The sequence below is a fragment of the Vanacampus margaritifer genome, chromosome 15, assembly GCF_051991255.1.
Source record: "Vanacampus margaritifer isolate UIUO_Vmar chromosome 15, RoL_Vmar_1.0, whole genome shotgun sequence".
Classification (NCBI taxonomy): domain Eukaryota; kingdom Metazoa; phylum Chordata; class Actinopteri; order Syngnathiformes; family Syngnathidae; genus Vanacampus; species Vanacampus margaritifer.
The window spans coordinates 8784891-8808651 of NC_135446.1; the positions used below are offsets into that span (position 1 = coordinate 8784891).

Consider the following 23761-nt stretch of genomic DNA (forward strand, 5'->3'; position numbering starts at 1 on the left):
ACAATGATTCAAGCAGCAATTCCATAGTTTATTACTAATTAAAACATTATTCTTGGTAAAAACAGTTAGTATACATTCATCACATAAAAAGTGTCCCTTAAATCCAGTTGTAAGGCAGTTTGATTACAACGATTGGTTTCAAGTAATATATTTTCCCACTTGCATATTGTCTTTTTTTTCCCTCCCAGAAGCAACATACCACCGACCATCTTTTTCAAACCCGTAAGTGCACAAATTATAACTTTTTATGTGCTCTAAAAGGACAGAACCAAAGTGTGCTATTTAGTGCTACGGCAAGCCAAAATTGACACTGCAGTCTGTAATTATTGAATTATTTGTGGAAGATTATTTGACAAAGAAAATAAATGATTTTATCTTCATCCATTAGCCTTTAAGCTCAGTGATTAAAGTCAAGTGAACGCATCCCGTTGCTTCTTATATTATCCCAATTTTCCTCAGTTGTCTTTTGTCAGCTCGTCTTATAGCACGCATCTCTCGCCCTGCACCAGGCGGCCTCGGAAAGCCCATGTGTCCTGCAGGGGGAGACAAATTAGTTGTCATTAAAAAAAAAAAAATGCTTCCAGTACTATATTTACACACAATATTGTAGCCATAAATTACGGAAGCGTATTGCATTTAGTTGAAAAAAAAAGTCTTTTTCTGACAATTATTTGGGGGGAGCTTTGTTTTTTTGAGTATGTTTTTCTGTTTTATTGAATATTTTTTCCCTATTTTTTTTTAGCATTTTTTTCCAATTAAAAAAATTTTATTTTCCTGTTTTTCAGAATTTTTTTCTTCCTCTTTTTCGGAGTAATTTTTCACTGTTTTATAAAATAATTATTTTTCTGTTTTTCTGAATTTTTTTTTTAAAAGGGTTTTCACTCAGAGATTAGAGAACAAACCACAATACAGTATACACATTCATTCCTTTATTGAGAGCCAGTAAGTAAACATGACCATCTTATTGCATATGGAGGCATGCGGGAAAGTGTCCGCTTCCGCTATTAGCGAGTCTGCAACAAGTCACTTGACGTTAAGAGGTAAAAAAAAATACTTAAAATAATATATATATATCCCCCCCGCCTGTTTTTTAAAATATTTTTTCCCCGTTTTTTATAAATATCAAAAAACAAAGCTCCCCCAAAAAATTTGTACGAAAAACAGGAGGGTTTTTTTTTTTTCCAAGTGAATGCAATACACTTCCGTAATAAATCAATCCATGTCTGGTACTATTTTCAGAACAGTGTAACAGAAATGATGGAATTACCTGGAAGGTGATATCGACAACCCCAGGATACTTTCTGGATGCGAGCTCCTTCACTTCATTCTCAATATTTTCCTGCGTGGTTCCTTTCACGTCGATGTAATAACAGTCGGAACTGGCGTAGTGACAGGAGATGGCCTGAAAAACAGGAATGTAATAAGAGCACAGGCACCAAAATCCACGTCCAGGAATTAGAGATTTACAATGTAATAAATGTGGTTGTCCGGCCCACTTGACCTTTTTCAGGGTATTAGTTGTCAGGACTTGAGAGGAAATGCATTCTGAGCAGTGAAGTACCTTACGGAATCCTTGCGTTTGATTCATTCCAGAACCGTGGATCAGCAACGGGTGGAAGAAGACCGTGTCCCCCTTCTCCATCTCCAGATGCACCCTGGGGTGTTGCGGGTTGTAGTCGCGCACGCCGTGGTACATCTTGTTCACTCCACCCTAAACATTGTGTCAGTTAGGAAATTCACTCGTTTCCTTCCATCCATCCTACTTCCTCTTGCATCTTTTCCTCATTTCCTTCCTTCAAGAAATGTATTTACAAAACCCGCTTTTGGCCCACCTTACCTCCCACTCTGGGTAGTCGTGCTCCTTGAGCGTGCCCGTGTGCGTTCCCGGCAGGACCACCAGGCATCCGTTCTGCCTGTTCACCCGCTCCAACGCCGTCCAGGAGCAGACAATCCGGTCAGCTGGTCGGAACGGGAAGTAATGCAGATCCTGATGCATCGGGTGGCGGGATGTTTTCTTTCCTGCAAACACAGACCCCCAAATGAGCCTTTTTGTAACCCCCCCATTGCGGTTGTAACTTCAGCAGCATCCTGATACCTGCATCGGGAGGCTTGTTGATGAGCATGGTGTGCATAGCCATGATGTTCGGTCCAGTGAAGCAACCCACATACTTCAGGATCTGATGAGGCAGAATTAAGGTCAGCTTTAACTTCTTGGTTACTGTTAGAGGTGCAGTGTTAAAGAATGCGGTTCTTACCTGTGGTAAGGTGCAGTACCGGAAAAGTTCGGGATCCTCCTGGAAGTCTTGGAGTTTGGTGACGGCTTTCTGATCTGGAACAAACTCGGACTTGGCGATGGCGATGTCTCTCATTACCACCAGACCGGGAACGTTGACTTCCTTTTGACAAATGCGTTCAAACTCTTTCCTGAGGACAGAAATACCGTACGTAGGTAATTAACTCCATGTCGTGCATAATTTTGATTCCTGACGTTTAAGTTGCAATCGGTCACCTGAACAAGTCGATGTCCTCATCAGCCACAAGATTCCTGACAACGAAGAACCCATTTTGCTCATAGAAGAGCCGCTCTTCTGGCTTCAGCAGGTCATTGTCGAGCGTGTATCTGACAAAGTAAAGCAATGAGAATAGATTTGATCAGTTGCTGAGTGACAAAGCTGTCATGTATAAAGTGTACAAATGATGAGAAATGGACTCCCAGCTAAATCAAAAGGTGCTTCCTTACCTCAGGTTGTGGGGGTGATGGGTGGAGGTTGGAGCCGATGTCGGTTTTGCCTGGTGGAGCTCGTGTTAAGGATGATAGCAAACATATTAACTTTTCATGTAACTTTTTTTGAACGGTGCATCAAGTGATGGAGGATCGTTCTGTATTTTTCCCATGATGCATTTGGACATCACTGTTGCAGATCAGACGCACCTGTCTTGTTGCAACACACAGCACAGCAACAAAATGTTTTGTTGGTCAAACGTTGCAACGGGTGTTTATCTAATACCCTACTTGAGACTAGAATAACAAACTAAAACATAAACCCGTACAAAAAACATTTGACTTTGCAATAAAGCGTTGAGTTGGCTGGTAAGCTAGTACTACTGCGTGCATAGCTCTGGCACTTGTCGGGATAAATTGATAATTATGTTTAATTATGCAGTAAAAATAAATAAGAAATATCGTTACGCGCAACCGTTAAACGGTCATCCAGGTGGCCTAGTTGTCTCCGGTGGGACCCCGGCCTGTGCTGCCTACGCAGTCCGCCGCTCGGTGCACAGCTCTCGGCTACAAGATGGTGGTCGTCACCCGGTTGTAAAGATCCAACAAATTAGGATACGACCACAGCGGAGGACCGATCGAAATGTCCGATCATCAATTTGAGCCTTTCCGCTGCTCGCGACATTGTTCGGCCCGTGAAAAGGCGCTGTTGGCCCGTCACTTTTGGACAATCGCCAGCAACATTATGGATGTAGGTCAAAGAGCAAAGTAACGAAACACGTCATGTTTTTTTGGGTGTGAAAGTACTCTTTATATTTCAACAAAATGAAATATCGCACATTTACAAACAGTTATAGCAATATTATTTACATCGCATCTTCATTAATTGAACCGAATTCTACCAATGGTCTGCGAAACTGTATTAGAGTATAATTTACTGTAGTGTTTCCATTTTTCCACAAGAGGGCGCCCTATTATCAACAACTGAAGACTGCTTGCGTTTGACAATTTGTTTATTAAATTGTCAGTGTTCAGGTGATTGCATGCTATGGGGGATCATTAGTCCTCATGTGAAAATCGCGAAACTGTTTGTGGATCTGAAAAACACATGTGAACATTTTAATTTGTGTGAATATTTTTGAGACAAATCTCTCCCCATATAGTCGTGGAAATGATCCAATAATACTAAACTGTCTAATTGAGATTTATACGTAACATAATAGGTTAGTCACAGTCTTTGTCAAATGGAAATAGAAAACCAACAAAAGGGTCGGTTACTGTATGTAATACTTGTGTATTTTGTTACATTTTAATATAACAAAAATAATTCATTAAAAGCGAAGGTTTCACGATCGCGATAAACCATGGACTTTTATTCTCTCCTAGTCCTAACTAACCGGACGCTGTTGTACTTTTTATTTTTTACTCAAACAGGAAGTTGCTTTAGTATTGTGTACAGCATGATGGCAACCAGCTTGATTGCACCCCTCCCGTCCCCACAGTCGGTTGTGGAACTGGAGAGATCCTTCTCTAGACTCTTTAATCTGCTCCCGCAGCAACAAAAACAGCATTTTGGAGGGGTTCGCTCAGTCACTCTTTGCCTCGTCCCTTCTTTGCGTTTCTGAAGGCGTTGTTTCATTTCTTTACCAGAACGATTGGAACCGGAACCGAGCGGGAGCTGTGTTTTTCGGTCTACTTCTGTGGGCGGATACAGCGGAGGAGGGCATCCGGGCCTTGCAGCTCCGGAGGGTCCGCTTGAAACCACGGAATTCACCGTTTACAGGTAAAACTCTCTTAAAATACGACTGTGGCAACTGTCAGTACTGTCTTATAATGGAGTCCGTGACGTTTCAGTCAATTCGGCTGCAAAGACTAGAGCAGTAGTGGTTTGTGGTGACTAAAATGTCAACACGAGGAATTTGAGAAGCCACATTGAATATGCTGTTTTGACATTTGACAAATGCCTTCCGTTTTGCCCCCAGGGTGCGTAACTCGTTGTGTGATGTGAAAATATTTAAGTTCGTTTACATAATGTGTGCCATTACTCTGCCGTTCGGTTACTGCGTGTATCACAAAATGTAGGAATTCCACTTTTAAGTGGTTTAAGTCTAACTTATTAAGTTGAGTATCCTTTTATCAACACATATTTTTGTCGGATTTCGAAAATCAGTGACTTATTTTCAACACCAATGCTTTATTACTGCACATGCATTTAAAAAAAAAAAAGATGCAGCTTCTGCCTTTTTCTTGCATACTTATGATGCATGTTTTTCATGAGTTGCACCTGCTCCCACTTCATCTTCATCTGCAAAACTGACGGATGCATGTCTCAGTAGTGCCGTTTGACCCCAATTTGCTTCCAACCTATTAATTTGTCTACATGTGTCTAAACCAGTGTGTGTTCTGACCCACATCCGCATGTATGCTGCTGTTGGCTATTGAGGGTAGCACACCCCCAGAGGACAAAGTCATTACCATGACGTCCCCCTACCAGTCCATTGTTCAGCCATATAGAAGTACTTGTATTGATCTGCATGTTGCATACAGAACTATACAGTAGGAATATAGCTCAGACACATCACGCACAGACAGACCCATGTCTCTTATGAAATTGATGGATGACAGTCAAGCGTCTCTCCCAATTACGCTTTCAGGTTTGAAAATGTAGTGTGCCACGTGACGGAACTCCATCGGGTGTTTTGACCTATTTCATTACTATTTGTATAAATGGTTGATTGCAATATTTGGCCATGTATTTAAAGTTACAATCCACTAAACCAGGGGCAGGGAACCCTGGTCCTCGAGAGCCACTGTCCTGCCAGTCTTCCATGTCTCCCTCCACCAACACAGCTGATTTGATCATTATCAGGCTTCTACAGAGCTTGCTAATAAGCTGATAATGAGTCAACTGTGTTTGAGGAGGGAGACATGGAAAACAGACAGGACAGTGGCTCTCGAGGACCAGGGTTCCCTGCCCCTGGTTTAGTGGATTGTAACTTTAAATACATGGCCAAATATTGCAATCAACCATTTATACAAATAGTAATGAAATAGGTCAAAACACCCGATGGAGTTCCTGCTCTAAACTTTCACATATTAGGGTGGGCCTATTTGTCAAGAAGAACATGTCTACCAGCCCACAGCAGAGTACATAATCTGTTTATATCTTTTCCTAGGACTGGAAATATTTTACGGAAACATTCCACTAAATTTTAGTTGTTGAAGTGTTTATTTTTAATTTTTTTTATATATATATAACTTTGAAATAAACTTAAACCTTATATGTCCTACATGTTAATTTTACTCTCTTGTCACGCTATTATAACCAAGGTTATGTCATGTTTATTCTAAGTTGGGCCCTCACATAACCAAGTTGAGTGGAATGCTTCCAAATCTTTTTTTTTTTTTTATAAAGTCCTCTCCTCTGAGATTTATACCAAACACAAACATCATGTAATATCAAAAAAATACGGTTTTTAAATGCACGAATGACAAGTTGCGAAAAGTGGGCCGTAAGTTCCCGACCCCTGTTCTAACACGCTAACAAATTCTCCTTTTAGAAGCATCATTAGTTTTGATTGACACTTTGGTAAAGTTATTAATTTAACAATTATAGTCATAATTCCTTTTGTTTGAATGCCAAAATATTTTGGTTACTTTATTATAATGCTCATTTTAATTTCCACTCGCGTCACTGGCATTGTTTTTTTTTGTTCCCCACAAAATGTATTGTTTTGTTCTCAAGTAGTCATTCATTCATTCATATTACTGATCAATATAAGTGTTGAAAATGGCTTGCTCTCTTTGACAATGCAGAGTTAATGTCCCAATATACATACGTTTCACCTCACAGTGAGCTGTAATGTAATTTTACACCATCTTAACCGCAATAATCATCCTATCCCAGCTGATTTTGGGCGAGAGGCAGCATACCACCCTAGACTGGTCGCCAACATTCAAACGCACATCAACACTTACGCACAGTCGAGAATACTCTATTAGCCTAATGTGCATATGTTTGGAAAGTGGGTGGAAGGCAAAGTATAGTTATAATAAGCAAACATTAAACAGAGCATCATTATGAATTAATAATAATCATTTTATATTTAAAAACGCACCACAAAAGTTGTCATGTGTTGCGTAAGGCGTCAACATTTCCCACAATGCTTTGCTGCAGCGCAAACTGTTTGCTTTATGATCAGCCACTAAAACACTGTTGCTATTGACAACCGCTCCGGCTCTCTGGTTTTCCCTCTCTTTCTCCCTCGTTTACATAACGTTGAAATATTCCTTTTTGTGTGCACTCATCAAGATTTCGTCCGATAGTCTTACTGTTTTTGAGTACAGTAGTTTGTGTTGCAACTTCAGGATGAATACAATCCGAGGGGGTTGATGCGTGATTTGCGCTACAAAAATGATTAGCGATGCCAGGAATGTCGAGCGGTGTGAGTTTATTTTATTGGTCTTCCTGTCTGTGTATGTGTGTGTACCGCATCAGACTGATGTGACACAGGCACTTAATGATAGAGTGCGTGCGCTTGTCATCCTCCATGAGTGTGGCTGGATGTCAGAAGGGATGTTCGGTCTTGTAGTATGCGTATGCGTTAACTTGTCTCGCACGCATTCCACGTCTGCATTCTCATGGCGCTTTTCCAGATGTGTGTGCGTTGTGGGTTGAGACGGGAGAGGGAGATTGGCTCATAATCTGGGGATTAAAGAGTGGCATTTGTTGGAGCGGCATCAGACGGGGATTTCACACACATGCTCGGGTCACATCAGTGTATAAACAAGCCGTTGCTCATTCATGATGAAATAACATCAGATGGAATGAAAGCGCCCCCTCCATTTGCACATTAAAGCGGGGCAGGTGTTTCGGTGCAGACAGGAAGCAGTTTGACAAATTGGCACAAATGACATCCCTTGAGTGCTTGGGGGAGGTAAACGTGAAGTAGCTGTCAAGCATGCAAAAGTACAAGATTTTTGTACTCTAATTCTGCTCTATATGTAAAAATGGCGTTCCCTTATCTTAATCTCCATCAGGTAGCTTTAATTATCTTAATTTTTCCTAGTCGATTCATCATCGCCTGTCAGTTAGGCCAGCAAATTTCAGGCAAAACAAAGAAAGTGGACAAAATATACATATTTCAGTATCACTTCATTCAAATGTCGCTAGAAATAACTTTCTTAATTTTCACTGTGTAACCGTGAAAGTGGTTCATGATTGCCTTGACGAAGGCCTCCCCCAGTTTGAGTTGCGGTAAAACAGCCCCAAAAAATGATGCTGTCACGAATCATGCTTCACTGTAGGTATGGCGTTCTTTTGGTGATGAGCAGTGTTTTGTTTTCACCAAACATACCTTTTTATGACCATTCAATTCAATTTTGGTTTTCATTGGATTATAACAAAATGTGGGCAATATGTTATGTTTTTAACATTAACATTTCCTTGGTGTTCCTATGTGGGGAAAAGAGCCATTTTGCCCAGCAGAAAAATGCGGGTCTGAAGGGTTAACTGAAAGGCGAAGTCAGACACATTTGTGCCTAAATACTCCCATTCTCTGATCATGTGCTTATTGACTTGTCAATAAAAACTCAACTAAAAAGCAAGCAGGAAGAGAGCTCCAGTGCTGTTTGCCTGCAGGATATACTGTGGCAAGCATCAAATAACACAATCGAGTCACACCTGTAAAGTGCCCCCCCCCCCCCGTGAATGTAACAGTTCCATTAAGTATCCTCACTCTGTGTGACATTTGCGTATCCAAATGAACAACCGGTGTCATCTTCTTCACACAGTTTATGGGGAGAAGAAAGTCCTCAGTACAGTTTTTAACTCATTTACTGCCATCGACGGCTATAGACGTCAAAAATTAATTTGAACCATTTCTATTAGTTTAACATTTTCCCACTTTTGTTAACAAGAGTATGAATACCTAGAATTTTTTTTTTATTGTATTAGAACAGATGTAAAATCTGTGATTAATCGTGAGTTAACTAGTGCAGTCATGCGATTAATTACGATTAAAAATTGATGCCCCTAATTTTTAATAATCTTTTCAAAAAACAAAAAGAAGATGAAAAAAAAGATTATTACAAATTAAAAATAAACAAATAAAAGAAAAGATGATTAAAAATTAGGGGCACAGGCGATTAAAATTTGGAATCGTAATTAATTGCATGTCTTCACTAGTTAACTCACGATTAATCACACATTTTTATATCTGTTCTAAATTTACAAAAAAAAATCTAGTCTTTCATACTCTTAACTAAAATGGAAAACTGGAAATAGTTCAAATTCATTTTTGACATCTATTGCTGTCAATGGCAGTGAATGAGTTAAATATCATTTTTATCATTCCCAGTAGATGTCAAAGGAAACCCACTGTACTGTAATCTCACAGCTAATGTGAAGCTGGGAATAGCAACAGGAAGGTTGTCTTATCATCTCTCTTCTTTTTTTTTTTTACATAAGCATTGCAGAACTCAGATGAGGATTGGTGCGTATCCTGCTTAGGTACAATGTAACGAGATGCCAAGGTCTTCATGGGAACCTGGCTTGGCCCGAGGACAGGAAAGTGCTCATTGGAGCGAATCACCTAACATGGGGCCCTTACGGACCTAGCACCTGTTCCTCGGGCCCTCGGTGGCGAGTGGAGACATTTGGAACTCTGTTGGCAGGTTACACCTTGGAATCCAAGTGATCGTAGACAAAGGTTGGTGCCAGTAGCAGCCTGGTAAATACCCCAACGAATTGTTGTAAATGTCACCGGAGCAACATCTTCTTTTCATGCAGCTCTTTTATGTAAAGTGAGTCGGTACAGTCGTTGAGTCCAGCAACTCTGTCAACACCAGAATGGAAGCAAGGCTTTTACCGGATTGCAGCAATAGCCTTCCAGTCCACTGCATAACAGCAAAACCAGTGCACGCAGTGTACACATCACGCGGGATGATGTCGGGAGCTTGTTGTCAAAGACACGCGCTGTCAATGTTCATGCGTCACCTCTGCGCTCCACATCATTTGTTCACTGCGTCAGTACAGACAAAAACTGCACAATGTGGGCAAACGGGCTATTTTTAGCTACTGTAGCGCGGCTTCCTATCAGTGGTATAATGCGACAGCGCAGAGGTTGATTGCTCAGCGCTTGTCATGATTGGCCGCTTTCACGCGCACCTTCGCCCGCTTAAGTGTCGGTCGAGATCGCATTGTTTGCGAGCGCCTCGCCGAGATGGGCCGCCCGTGTGTTTGCGGATTGATAACGACGCAGACTTGATCCACTGATTTGAAGGCTCATCCTTTGTAATTGAAGATTAGCGTGTCCTGCCTTTGTCATGACCTCAAAGACCGCAAACACTTTATTGCACTCAGACGTGAGAATCCGTCTTGTTTTGTGTCCCGAAGGCTGTCATGTGGGGTGAGAATGGCTCACCACGTGCTGTGTTTACATTTGTATGCCACAGGCAGGCTTGGAAATCTATAAATAACATGTTGCCTCCTCCATCTTTTATCTTGATTCCTTCCTTCCACATGATCAGTCTCCACTTTTTGCCATGCTTGTCCTGTGTTTCTCTGTCTCTTATTTTTGGCTGCCCCTTTTCAGATCATCTGCTTTTGTAGTGAATTGGAGGGACGTCTAAACTTTATTGATCCTTGAGGTGGCATTATATAAGGTCACCCCCCTTCCCCCACACACAAACTCATTCACTGCCATTGACGGCTATAGACGTCAAAAATTCATTTTAACTATTTCTATTAGTTTAACTTTTTTTCACTTTTGTTAACAATAGTATGAGAACTTAGGGAAAAAACATGATTGTACATTTAGAGCAGATATAAAATTTGTGATTAATGGTGGGTGAAGTAGTGCAGTCATGCGATTAATTAAAATTAAAAAATGTAATCGCCTGACGCCCCTAATTTTTAATAATCTTTTCTTTTTTAAATTACATTTTTTTATTGTAATTAATCGCTTGACTTCACTAGTCAACTCATGATTAATCACACATTTTTATATCTGTTCAAAATGTACAATAATTTTTTATCTAGGTTTTCATACTCGTGTTAACAAAAATGGGGGGGAAATTATACTAATATTTCAAATGAATTTTTGACGTCAAAAATTCATTTTAACTATTTCTATTAGTTTAACTTTTTTTCACTTTTGTTAACAATAGTAAGAGAACTTAGGGAAAAAACATGATTGTTCATTTAGAACAGATATAAAATTTGTGATTAATGGTGGGTGAAGTAGTGAAGTCATGCGATTAATTAAAATTAAAAAATGTAATCGCCTGAAGCCCCTAATTTTTAATAATCTTTTCTTTTTTAAATTACATTTTTTTTATTGTAATTAATCGCTTGACTTCACTAGTCAACTCATGATTAATCACACATTTTTTATATCTGTTCAAAATGTACAATAATTTTTTTTCTAGGTTTTCATACTCGTGTTAACAAAAATGGGGGGGAAATTATACTAATATTTCAAATGAATTTTTGACGTCTATAACCGTCAATGGCAGTCAATGAGTTAATTTTCATTCTTCTTTCTATGACTATTAACATTACAGCCCTTTGTGCTGTTGCTCACAAGAACTCAGCGGAGCCCCTGTGGGCCAGTCATGCTGAAGCTCCCTTTTTTTTTTGGGCTTCTCTTGGGCAAACAAAAGGGTCTTTGAGCCGAGAGCACCCACCGCACCGGGCAGCAGTACTGATGCTGTTTGTATGCGTCCTCATGGCTACACAAACACATACTTGTGACTGCACTGTTGGCACTGAATGCCTTTGAAACACTTCTGATCAACACAAAAGAAAATATTCATGGATGGAAAAAAAAAAAAAGGCTGTCGACTGACCACAAGGTTAAATTGCAACGAAATGAATCAATGATGCTGCCACAGTTGCGCGAGTTCGCGATACCAGTCTGAGGGATCGGTGCACTTTTGTTGACTTTAGGGAGGTGGCACTCATTGGGCTCCTGCACTTTCAAGTTTTTGTAATGTTTTATATTGTATAGATAACTAATGATTTAGTGGAAGCTCCCTGGTGTCTTGTGCTCCCCTGTGATCTTTTTTAAAAAAATCTAAATATGATTGACGATGTAGTCGGTGCGCGGCGGGCCCGGGGGCATTGCTAACCCTCCCGTCATCATGTGTGGTTAAGTCAAAAACTCGGCACCTGTGTTAGGTCACATTTCAACTAACAGCGTTATCAGCTACCCTTTAGCTTTTGATTTGAAATAAATTGCGCGTTTGTAGCCTGGGATGCCTCCATTTGTTTCTTTTTCGTTGTTGTATTTTTTTCCATTTTCAATCGTACAAACAAGAAAAATCAATAAAAGCCGGCAGTGGTTTGAAGTTCCAATTTCGATGTATTCATTAATGTTGGTTCAGGTTTACTTTGTCAAAGAACCCTCTCTTCAAGGCTTCGCCATCTTCCACTATGGCCTTCAGTTGTTCTCCTGCGTCAGAACGGGCCAGACGGACCTGTTTGACGGGCTTCTTTCTCCTTTAAGTTTCATTATGCTTCTCTGAGTGTTTCCTCAAGTCGCTAATGCATCGTCTTTCTTTGAGCGCCACAAGATGCAGCATCCAATTCACATACGCCATCGTTGGCCATTTGAGGGATTTGGTGTGATGCATTATTTTCTGCTTAACTCATTTACTGCCATAAATTCATAAAATAAATAAATAAATAGATTATTAAAAATTAAAGGCAAGAGGTGATTCAAATTTTCAATTGTAAATAATTGCATGACTTCACTAGTTAACTCACGATTAATTAACACATTTTACATCTGTTCTAAATGTACAATAAAAAAATTCTAGGTTTTCATACTCTTGTTAACAAAAGTGGGGAAAAAATGTTAAACTAATAGAAATAGTTCAAATGAATTTTTGACGTTTATAGCCGTCAATAGCAGTGAATGAATAAAAAAAAGAAAAGATTATGAATAATTCGGGGCGTCAGGCGATTAAAGATTTTAATCGTAATTAAATCGCATGACTTCACTTGTTAACTCGCGATTAATCACACATTTCATATCTGTTCTAAATGTACAATAAAAAAATTCTAGGTTTTCATACTCTTGTTAACAAAAGTGGGGAAAAAATGTTAAACTAATAGAAATAGTTCAAATGAATTTTTGACGTTTATAGCCGTCAATGGCAGTGAATGAGTTAAAATAGCTTTTAGTTCCCACTTGGGAATTTCTTTTTTCTCTCCTTATTTTTCTCTTCTTCTCTGTGATAGACCGATAATAGGTGTGTTTCGAACTCCTTGATGCTCAGTTGAGCATGTTGGCTTGGAATTGACTTGCATTGAAAATTCAAACTATGGCAAAAATCCTCATTCAAGCCATTTAAATTATTCACCCCTGGTTTCTCAATCTCTCAGCCTTCGTTAAATGACGTGGAAGGGTTCTTTATTGTTTTGGGGTACTGTCTGTACTCGTGCCATCCGGAAGCCCGTGTGACGTCATGGTAAAAAGGCCCAATAGAAAGTCTGTTTATTGGACAAGTATTTCTAGCCATTGATTGATGCTAATTTGGCGCTTCGGGATGTTAAATTATGGGCAGCTTCACACTAAATTACATGGTAACGAAGGAGCGCTGCTCTTGCCTGTTATTTTCTCACAAGCTTCAGAAAGCAGAAACGGGTGAAGAAGCTACCCAAAGTCAAGTCTTGGTTTGGCCTGTCGTATTCTCTCATGCCCACCAATAATGCGTTTGGGTAAGAAGAAGTGTTTTTCCACCGCCGCAGCCCCCGTCCCTCCCCACTCGCTCTTTCACCAAGCGGTACTGTACATGCCTGCAGTCACTCGGGCGATTTCATGGCCCTCTAGCAAACACAGAGACGCCATTATGTCTCCTTTCTCTCTCTTCTTCCCTCCCTTCCTTTTCACACTCTCCGACTGACTTTAATGTCACATTCGTCTCCTTTGTGATATCCTCCGAAATGAGATGGAAGAAAAGAGGGAACGGGAAAGGAGGCGGCAAGAGGGGGTTTTGACGATGGAGGTGTGTGTAATTATTAGTCTCCAGTAATTAAGCCTGCAGGTCTTGATGGCTTTCCCTGTGAAGTGTACGTTGACTAGCCATTATGCCCCATGGGATGCTTCCAGGAGGGGGCAGTGGGATTGATGTTTTTTTGTTTTTTCCCTGCGCAGAATGTGGGTCAAAAATGCAGGATTTGCTGATGATGAAAGAGAGGCAGTCGAGGGGGCTCGGTATTCCCTCTATATCAAGAAGTTGCCAGATTTCTATGCCAGATTTTACATTCGATCACATACACTTCCATCACAGGCATCAGATGCTGCGCACACACACACACACGTCACAAGTCTTTGTTTTGCGGCGGAGATCAAACCCAGCTCTGTTACGCTCCTTTGTATGCGGGACAAAGACTACTTATCTGTTTGTGCGACTGAATTCATTTTAAATTGCATCAGCATTTTTTCAACACAATTTTCATCCGCGTTACATTGGTTTTTTTTTTCCCTTCAATGCACTTGTGACGGTCCATGTGTGCCAGGTCATCAGATCTGTATGATGGCACAGCCACCAGAGTTGGCGTGACACACTTCCTCTTCAAAAAAAAGTAGGATAATCACACGCGTGTGCTGCAGCAGCGGTCTCAATTGGGCTGTATTATGTTTAATGTACATGTTTAAAATGTACCGCAGTGAGGATGATCATCTAAATTTTTGAAGGGATTTTTCGTGTTTTGACGCAAATGTATCTCTGACGTGTCAGTTTGTTTGTTTTTTGTTGTTGTTGTTGTTTTTGCTTCAGTTATGTGGAAGTTCCGGATATACTGAGACCAGAATAGAGCTGTCAAAAGTTGAATTGAGTAATCGACAAGTAATACAATATCAAATTAATCGACAACTATTTTAATAATCGAGTAATCATTTTGGGCCATTTTTTCATTTATCTTCTGATTTCAGCATATCAGCACTTCTGTAGTAATTGTTCACTGATTTCTCTAGTCATTAGTGGAAGTGTGTTTTAATCAAAATAAGACATTTGCAGACATATTTTTAGTACAACATCAATCGCCAGTTGATAAACAGTAATCAGGGGAAAAAATGCTTTTGTAATTTGTTTTAATGCAAAATTCATATGAATCAGATTATTCGATTAATCAATACTTAAATCGATTCTAAGAATATTTGATAGTGATAGCACTAGACCAGAAAGATCTTTTACTCCTCTCTACCGTAATGTATTACTTAAAAAAAATGAAACAAGACAACCTGTTTAACTATGTCAGTGTGTAATTTCTGCCATAAGAATCTTTAGCCAAGGTAAACTAAACGAGTGACCCTTTCCTGAGCTGAAATGAGCTGTGATAGGCTGCCATCTTAATCTGAGTTCCGTTTAAACATTGCCTAAAAAGAAAGAAATTGTAACGAGTTACTACGAAGCAAAAATAAAAGAACCCAACATGTGGTTTTGGTTGCTATGGAGCTTTGAATAGAATCTTTTCCGTAACCTAGTTGGTGTTTTTTTTTTTTTTTTTTAAATGGGACCAACTACAGCTGACTGTGGGCTTTACAGACGCTTTTGCAGCATCTGCGAAGGTCGTCCATAATCGGACGGATGGTTGACTGTGCGAACCCCACAATGATTAATCACTCGCGCCGTGCCCCGACACGGATGACAAACCGCTGAAGGGATGTGTCATGAGTGGGAGCTGTCGGCGGGAAGAAGGAAGGAAGGTCAGCTTGATTGGTCGCTAAGTGTCAGCCGGGACGGGTGGGACATTTTTGCGTCTGTTTCCTCCCCCCCTCCCTATCTCTTTACTTGCTGGGGCGTCGACACAGCAGCACAATGAGCACGGGGCAGCTCGAGGACGATTGAGCAAGGTGTTTCCTGCAGCCGCCGCTGCGTCAACACCCGTCTGGATCAACAGTCCCAACCAACGCATGATGACGTCCTCTTCTCCTCCTCCATTTAGTCTAATCTTCCCTGGTTTCAAAGTGAAACTAGCTTGACTCAAATCTGTGATAGTCATCTTTTATTCATGCTTTGTTCATGGTTTATGCATGTCTGCTCACGCATTTGTAGAGCGGATTAATATAGGATTAAAAGGAGCCTTACTTCATTCATGAGGCTGGTCATAGCAGAGGAGGGATTGCCTGGAATCCCCCCCCCGCTGCTCTCAAACACCAGCGCTTGTCAAATGTGGCTTTTGGTGTGAATGTTGACCGCGTGCTTGCGTGCGTGTCTCGCAGGCCGCGCACCGCCCCGCCATGGAGAAGATGAAGAGGATTAAGAAGCGTCTGTCGTTAACGCTGCGCTCAAGTCAGACCATCGACGAGTCGCTGTCTGAGCTGGCCGAGCAGATGACCATCGAGGACGGCGGCACCAAGGACAGCGGTTTGTATTTGTCAGTTGTGACAACTTGGGGCTATATATTTAACGGTAATAATATTCCATAATATATCAATAACATATTTTTATTTATTTTTCATGCATTTTTTAGATTTTCTGTCTTTCGATCAAATTTCTGACATTTTTGGCCATTTTAAATTTTCTGCCTCTTCTTTTTTGGGAAATTTTATTGCTATTTTTTTGCCATTTTTTCTGCCTTTTTTGCCATCAATCTCTGACATTTTTGACAATTTTGTGATCAATATATGGTAATTTTCATTATTTCTTTTTTTGTTTGTTTTTGGCCATTTTATGGGTACTTTTTGAACATTTTCTTTCCTCATTCACTCGCAGCCATTTTCACTGAAGCAACCCCCTTCGCTCCTGGCTGTTTTACTGGATTTTGACTGATTTTGCAAGGCCCACAGAATATTGTGTTCTATTGCTATAAAAGCATGGGACCTACCAAAAGAAATATTAGAGTTTCTTCTTTCATCAGGAATTTTTTTTATTTCTATCTGTATCCGTTTTGCAGCATATATAGCCAAGTTTGATCATCATTCACACATCTGCTTAGAACTGTGGGTAAATCAGCTTATTTTCAACATGGCCCTGGTTGATCTCTTCTACTCTGCTGCTACCTGCTGGCCGTTTTTGTAATAACTACCATTTCTTCAGCCTTTTTATGCATTTGAGAGTCAAAGCCTTCTGTGTGCTCTAGCATAAAATACATTTAAAAAAAAATACATTTTTGGGAAGTTTATACAGTTTATCAGCAAAAAAAATTGATTTAGTGTTGAGTTACCCTTTAAATCAATTATCTGACTTTTTGGCAATTTTGTGGACATTTTATGGTACTGTTAAACGGTTGCTTTTCTGTTGGCAGCCTTTTTTATTTAGTTCTCTGACATTTTTAGCAATTTCATGGAAATATGGTAATTTTCTGCTTTTCTTTTTTTGTGTGGACATTTTATGGTCACTTTTTGGACATTTGTAGTTTTTTTATTTCATCTACCTTTCGTCTCTCTTTTTCTGACAACTTAAAAATTTGGACTCTGACATTGCAACTTTTTTTTGTCACTTAGATAATTGTTTTATCAAAGGGATTACATTGTGGAATTTTAAGCCCTTCCACAGTTAACTACTCAACTTTATTTATTAAAACAACGGCAGCTGAATACAAAGTGCTGTACAGTGAACATAACATAATAGATTGACAGTTGAAATAAAATCATGAAACCTAACCGAGTAAAATAAATAAATAAGCACTAAAAGAGCTGAGTCTCATGCCGTGTTAAAGGCCATAGAATAAAAATAGGTTTTAAGACGAGTTTTAAAAGTGGACAGTGATGGGGCTTGTCTAATGCTAAAAGGCCGACTATTCCAAAGTTATTAAAGTTAAAGTGTATAAAGTATAAAGTTAAAGTTATATTAGTTATTTTGCTGGCTATTTTTCTAACAAGGAAGTAAAACGCCCGGTTCAGTAAAACCCCGCCTCTCGCTGTGTGGTAGCCACGCCCCCTCTCGTCCGAAGGAGCGCTGTGTGGCCACGCAAGACCGGCCAGCTGTTGTAGTACAACCGCGTCTTCTTTACATGTGGAAATTGGATGGATGTTCAATTCTTCAATAAACATTAGAAACAAAACGGCTCCTTTGCCGCAAGAAATCGTAGTGGAGGAGGAGGGGAGAAGAGGAAAGAAAGAAAGAAAAGAATGGGAAAAAAGAGTGGGTCACGAACCAGAGATCTGCTGCTAACAGGGCGAGCGCACTAACCACTACACCATTCGTTCAGTTAGAACCCTTTCTGGGATTTTAAGACGGCCAATTGTCATTGCACTTTGGTATTGCAAATGTGGAGGATTCATTTGGACAGAGTCTCAGAGAAAGTGGGCGTGGCTTTAGTCCGGAGAGGGGGGAGGATCTGCACCTAATAACGTCAAAAAGTTCCAACAGCTCGTTTTCTCAGGTTGGGAGGGGCTGGTGCTTGGAGAGCAGAGTGACCTATAATTTCTCATCGAGGGGCGAATGGAGGAAATCACCACTTTGGTGAGGAATCAGCATTTTAACAGGACGAAAGAAAAGTTGACTTTTCACGTTGCTGTCCCTTTTACACCTTTCCGTTGTAAACAAGCAAAATGCCCGATTTGTACAAATATTGGCAACTTTTTAAATGTATTGTTGAATCGTGGTTCTTACAGCGTATGTTAAGTTTTCCACTTTAAATATTATTTCAGTTGTGGCTATCTACTCATCCTCAATGGATATCTTACCCCAGTTCTTTAGTTTGATGTTTGGTTTCAGCAATGAAAAATATGTATCCCTTTTAAAAAATTGTATTAAGAGGCTGAGTTTGAGTGCTTCTACATGACCGGTCTTTGAGACTATAAATGTACCAAGCACGGTTCTAATAAAAGACGCACTTCAGGTTCTTCCATCTATTAGTCAGCAAATACCTTGAAGAGTTATTAACTCTTTGACTGCCAGACGTTTTCAGAAAAGGGATGCCGTGGGTGCCAGCCGATTTAAGCATTTTTGACTGATCTTTCAAGGTCCACAGAAAATTATGTGTTTGGACTATGGAAACACACATACTACCAAATGAAAGATTGGACTCTCATCTTTCATCAGAAAAAAAAGTTTGTATCTACCTCATTCAGTTTTTCAGTAATCAACAATAGAAAATGGTTAGTTTCACCTCTGTTTTGAAAAAAACATCTTTTAACGTCTTTGGCACTCCTCCATAGGATTTTACTAAACGTTATTTAACGTTTTTGGCAGTCAAAGAGTTAAATCTCTATACAGTGTACACGTCCATCTGCAGACATTTTATAGCCATCGAGATAAAAGTGCTTTTAGCAACTTGCCCGCTCTCACGGGTCTTTAAATTATTAAACAGCGCCGATGAGGCGGCGTGAATGAAAACATTTGTGTGTGTCGGCGGCGACGGGGATGAAGAGCTCTTCATCAACGTTATGTAACACGAGTAAGAGCACGGGGCACACACACATTTGCATAAACACACACTCAGCTCTTTTAGCGAGAAGGTCAGTGGGGGAACCGGTCAGCTTAGAGTAGTTAAGACTTATTAGTTGACAGTCTGATGAGCACACCTGGAAAGCTTAGCTGTTGAGCATAAGAGTATTAAGATATGTATAGTATTTGTTTCTTATTTCTCAACTGTTGTTGTTGTACTGAAATACGTTCTTGGTGTGAAATCTGGATTGGTATCGTTAAGACAGGTTAATTGTACCTTTTGTGTTATCTATTCTATCGACCGATACCAAAGTTGTTGTTTTTTTTTCTCAACATGAAAAAGCTGTCCTGCCATTGGTTCAGAGCATTCAAGGGCCAATAGGATATCTTAGCTCGGCATGCAGTGAACATGTCACACATCAGTGAATATCGTGCATGAGCAAGACACAAGATGCTGCATCCAAAGTCCTATATTAGCGTCAGAATTAATGGTATCGGTATGTTACTTGTTAGTACTCGCCGATACTGATACCACAGTTCGGGGCCTCTGCCGATACCAGTATCGGTATCGGAGCAACACTAATTCTAGTGAAATTGTTTTATATTAGCTGCTCAATGTTGCCGGCATAGATCAACAAAAATGTATTATTTCTAGTAAATTAATAATTACATTTGGACCAATTAAATGAAATCTGCTCCCTACTAATTGAGCAATGCAATTAACTCATTCATTGCCATTGACGGCTATAGACGTCAAAAATTCATTTGAACTATTTCTATTAGTTTAACATTTTTCCCCACTTTTGTTAACAAGATTATGAAAACCTAGAATTTTTTTTTCTTGTACATTAAGAACAGATGTAAAATTTGTGATTAATCGTGGGTTCATTAGTGAAGTCATGCGATTAATTGCAATTAAAAACATTTAATCGCCTGACGCCCCTAATTTTGAATAATCTTTTCTTTTTTTTCCTAATTGCTTCAGGTGATTAACATTTTTAATTGTAATTAATCACATGACTTTAATAGTTCTAGGTTTTCATACTTTTGTTAACAAAAGTGGGAAAAAATGTTAAACTAATAGAAATAGTTCAAATGAATTTTTGACGTCTATAGCCGTCAACGGCAGTGAATGAGTTAAAAACAAAAATCAATAAAAAGGCTTCCTTGTGTTAGTGCATTTTCTTTTCAAATCCAATAAATTATATCAGCTGTTAAGAGAGTCGATTCATGTCGACACTTCCCTTGTCTTGCCTCTGTTACATAACATTGTGTTCAGTTCGGCACCACAGCTGCGACTCCAACCGCCGCAACCGCAATTGACACATGATTGGCAGGAGCTCGGCAAAATAAAGTGACACGCGCATCCGTCTTTCGCACATTCTGTCTGTTGATATGTGCAACATCACGTAAGCAAGCCGTGCGCTTCCTGTTGTCTTCTGACACTCTGCAAGATAGTAACCGAAAGCACTGCGACTTTGTCTTAAGTCTTAGATATGTTTGTCAGTTTAGTAATCGCGCTGTGTATTTCTAATGAACTCTGCAAGTGTGATGCAAGAGTTGAAACAGTCCTTGTTCTCTTTCAGAGCCCTTCATGAGGAATGGCCGCCCGCCTACCTCCCACAGCATGCACTCCTTCCTGCACCAGTACACGGGCTCCTTCAAGAAGCCGCCGCTGCGCCGGCCGCACAGCGTCATCGGCGGCACGCTGGGCTCCTTCATGTCCATACCGCGCAACGGCAGTCGCTTGGGTGAGGGCACCAACACTTTTAGGGAACCCCCCCCGTAAATACAAACTCACACACATAAAGGGAAGTGAATATCTGGGGAACAGTTGGCATTTGGTGACAAACAGGAAAAGTGTCCGGGCTGTGAGATTTCCGTCCTCCCTTCCCTGATCTGTGTGTGCGTCCCACCTTTGCCCTTGAGACAAAAGTGACGGCATTTCCTGTAAATTGACTCACGACTGATGTGTGGCATCATGTCAAATCGTGAGAGGTGTGGGAAGTGACTCATCGAGGCGGCATGTCGCTGCTGACGATTCTCTAAAACCATCAGTCACATTTTATTTTTCAAAATGATGATTTTTTTTTATCACTTTGGGATTGTTGTGTAATAATGTGGAATCAATTTCTGTCTGTTTAATTGATAAGCTAATAAGTAGAATACGGTGATAGTTTAACAAAAATATTCAATAGATGCAGCCACTAGTATGGGATGTACAGTGAGGAAAATAAGTATTTCACCCCCTGGTGATTTTGTGAGTTTGACCCTTTACAAAGAAAGGAACGGTCTATAATTTTCATGGTAGGTTCATCTTAACAGTGAGAGACAGAATATTAAAAAAATCCCAGGAAATCACATTATATTAATTTTAAACATTTATTTGTCTTTTATTGAGGAAAATAAGTATTTCACCCCCTACCAACCAGCAAGAATTCTGGCTCCCACAGACCGGTCATGTGACCAGGAGGCACACACATTAGTCCTCTTACTTAATTGGTATTCCTAATTACGTTCCCGTTACCTGTATAAAAACACACCTGTTCACAGAATCAATCAATGCATCAGATTCCAACCTCTCCACAATGGGCAAGACCAAAGAGCTGTCTAAGGACGTCAGGGACAAGATTGTAGACCTGCACAAGGCTGGAATGGGCTACAAGACCATTAGCAAGCAGCTGGGTGAAAAGGAGTCAACTGTTGGTGCGATAGTTAGAAAATGGAAGACACACCAATTGACCATCAATCTCCCTCGGTCTGGTGCTCCACGCAAGATCTCACCTCGTGGAGTGAACCGGATCATGAAAAAGGTGAGGAAACAACCCAGAACTACACGGCAGGAGCTTGTTGATGATATCAAGGCAGCTGGGACCACAGTCACCAAGATGACCATTGGTAACACACTACGCCGTAATGGATTGAAATCCTGTAGTGCCCGCAAGGTCCCCCTGCTCAAGAAGGCACATGTACAGGCCCGTCTGAAGTTTGCCAATGAGCACCTGGATGATTCAGAGGAGGCTTGGGAGAAAGTGCTGTGGTCAGATGAGACTAAAATCGAGCTCTTTGGCATCAACTCGACTCGCCGTGTTTGGAGGGCGAAAAAAGCTGACTTTGACCCCAAGAACACCATCCCCACCGTCAAGCATGGTGGTGGAAACATTATGTTTTGGGGCTGTTTCTCTGCTAAGGGTACAGGACGACTTCACCGGATCGAGGGGAGGATGAATGGGGCCATGTACCGGGAAATCTTGGGTGAGAACCTCCTTCCCTCAGCCAGGATATTGAAAATGGGTCGTGGATGGGTGTTTCAGCATGACAATGACCCAAAACATACAGCAAAGGCAACAAAGGAGTGGCTCAAGAAGAAGCACATTAAGGTTATGGAGTGGCCTAGTCAGTCTCCAGACCTTAATCCTATAGAGAACTTGTGGAGGGAGCTGAAGCTTCGAGTTGCCAAGCAACAGCCTCGAAATCTTCAGGATTTGGAGAGGATCTGCAAAGAGGAGTGGGCCACAATCCCTCCTGGGATCTGCGCAAACTTGGTGACCAACTACAAGAAACGTCTGACCGCTGTGCTTGCCAACAAGGGTTTCTCCACCAAGTACTGAGTCATGTTTTGCTAGGGGGTGAAATACTTATTTTCCTCAATAAAAGACAAATAAATGTTTAAAATTAATATAATGTGATTTCCTGGGATTTTTTTTAATATTCTGTCTCTCACTGTTAAGATGAACCTACCATGAAAATTATAGACCGTTCCTTTCTTTGTAAAGGGTCAAACTCTCAAAATCACCAGGGGGTGAAATACTTATTTTCCTCAGTATATATGTAAATAATAAAATAATAATTAGCACTTTTTACATGTTATTGTTCAGAATAAACCATAATGAATTATATTGAATTAACTCATTTGCTCCCAAAAAACGTATAAATATGTTCTATATTAAATGTTTTAAGTGTCCCAATGACGTATTTTATGTTGTTTTTTTTTTAATGCTAGAGCAATCAGAAGGCTTTTATGCAGCCTCCCAACTACAGAGAACAGTTGAGGAATTGGCCAAGTAGAAGAGATCAACCAGGGCCATGTTGAAGCTCATTTACCCACAGTTCTAAACAGATTTGTGAATAATGATGAAACTTAGCTCTATTCTAATGCTAATTGCTGCAAAACGGAAACAGATAGAAATATCCTTTTTTTCCCCTGATGAATGAAGAGACTCTAAACTTTCTTTTGGTAGGTTCCATGTTTTTATCGCATACAATATTCTGTGGGCCTTGCAAAATCAGTCAAAATCCAGTAAAACAGCCGAGAGCAAAGGGGGTTGCTTCAGTGAATTATTGATTTAAAAAAAAAAAAAAACATACCAAAATGTTTCCATGTGATTATTTACCATCAGAAATTAACAAATTATTAATATTTTTTAAAATGCATATTGTTTAATTGACCAGTTTTTTAGAAGGAAATAATTGGCAGTGCAGCAAATATTACAGGACTCTTGATTATGTAAGATTGGACATGATTATGATTGATTATATAGATTGGAAAAACTGACTAGGCCAGATTTTGCCCAGTTCTGAAAATTGCATTCATTCCCAAGCTCTATTTCTAAGTTACATCCACCAATTGGACATTTTACACTGTATTGTATTTTGCTCTTTGAACTTCCTTTCATTTTATTAGTGAACAAGTGC

General features: G+C 40.1%; 2 protein-coding genes across 3 annotated transcripts in view; one reads left to right on the top strand and one right to left on the bottom strand.

The window, feature by feature from the left end:
• Window positions 1-7: 7 nt before the first annotated feature.
• phyh (phytanoyl-CoA 2-hydroxylase) lies at window positions 8-3517 on the bottom strand. The gene is made up of 9 exons (XM_077543821.1): window positions 3342-3517; window positions 2741-2790; window positions 2510-2620; window positions 2256-2424; window positions 2096-2177; window positions 1838-2019; window positions 1562-1711; window positions 1268-1402; window positions 8-533 (listed from the first exon to the last, which is right to left on the bottom strand). The coding sequence occupies exons 1-9, from the start codon at window positions 3405-3407 to the stop codon at window positions 480-482; spliced, it is 999 nt and encodes a 332-aa protein (XP_077399947.1). The 5' UTR covers window positions 3408-3517; the 3' UTR covers window positions 8-479.
• Window positions 3518-4185: 668 nt separating this feature from the next.
• Window positions 4186-23761, top strand: part of cdk17 (cyclin dependent kinase 17) — a 32355-nt gene continuing 12779 nt past the window's right edge. Inside the window, exons 1-3 of one of the 2 annotated variants that reach the window (XM_077543587.1) lie at window positions 4186-4505; window positions 15955-16099; window positions 20653-20817. In XM_077543587.1, the coding sequence (XP_077399713.1) occupies window positions 15973-16099; window positions 20653-20817 (292 nt within the window). In that variant the 5' untranslated portion in view covers window positions 4186-4505; window positions 15955-15972. Of the gene's footprint in view, window positions 4506-13596; window positions 14316-15954; window positions 16100-20652; window positions 20818-23761 lie in introns of those variants that run through there. The other variant, XM_077543588.1, reaches the window with a different exon arrangement.

Coding starts and splice junctions, on each gene's coding strand:
- phyh (XM_077543821.1), bottom strand. CDS start 3,407: ATGTCGCGAGCAGCGGAAAGGCTCAAATTGATGATCGGACATTTCGAT. Junction 2,791..3,341: donor ATCGGTCCTCCGCTGTGGTC/GTATCCTAATTT, acceptor GAGCTCCACCAG/GCAAAACCGACATCGGCTCC. Junction 2,425..2,509: donor GAGGACATCGACTTGTTCAG/GTGACCGATTGC, acceptor TTCTGTCCTCAG/GAAAGAGTTTGAACGCATTT.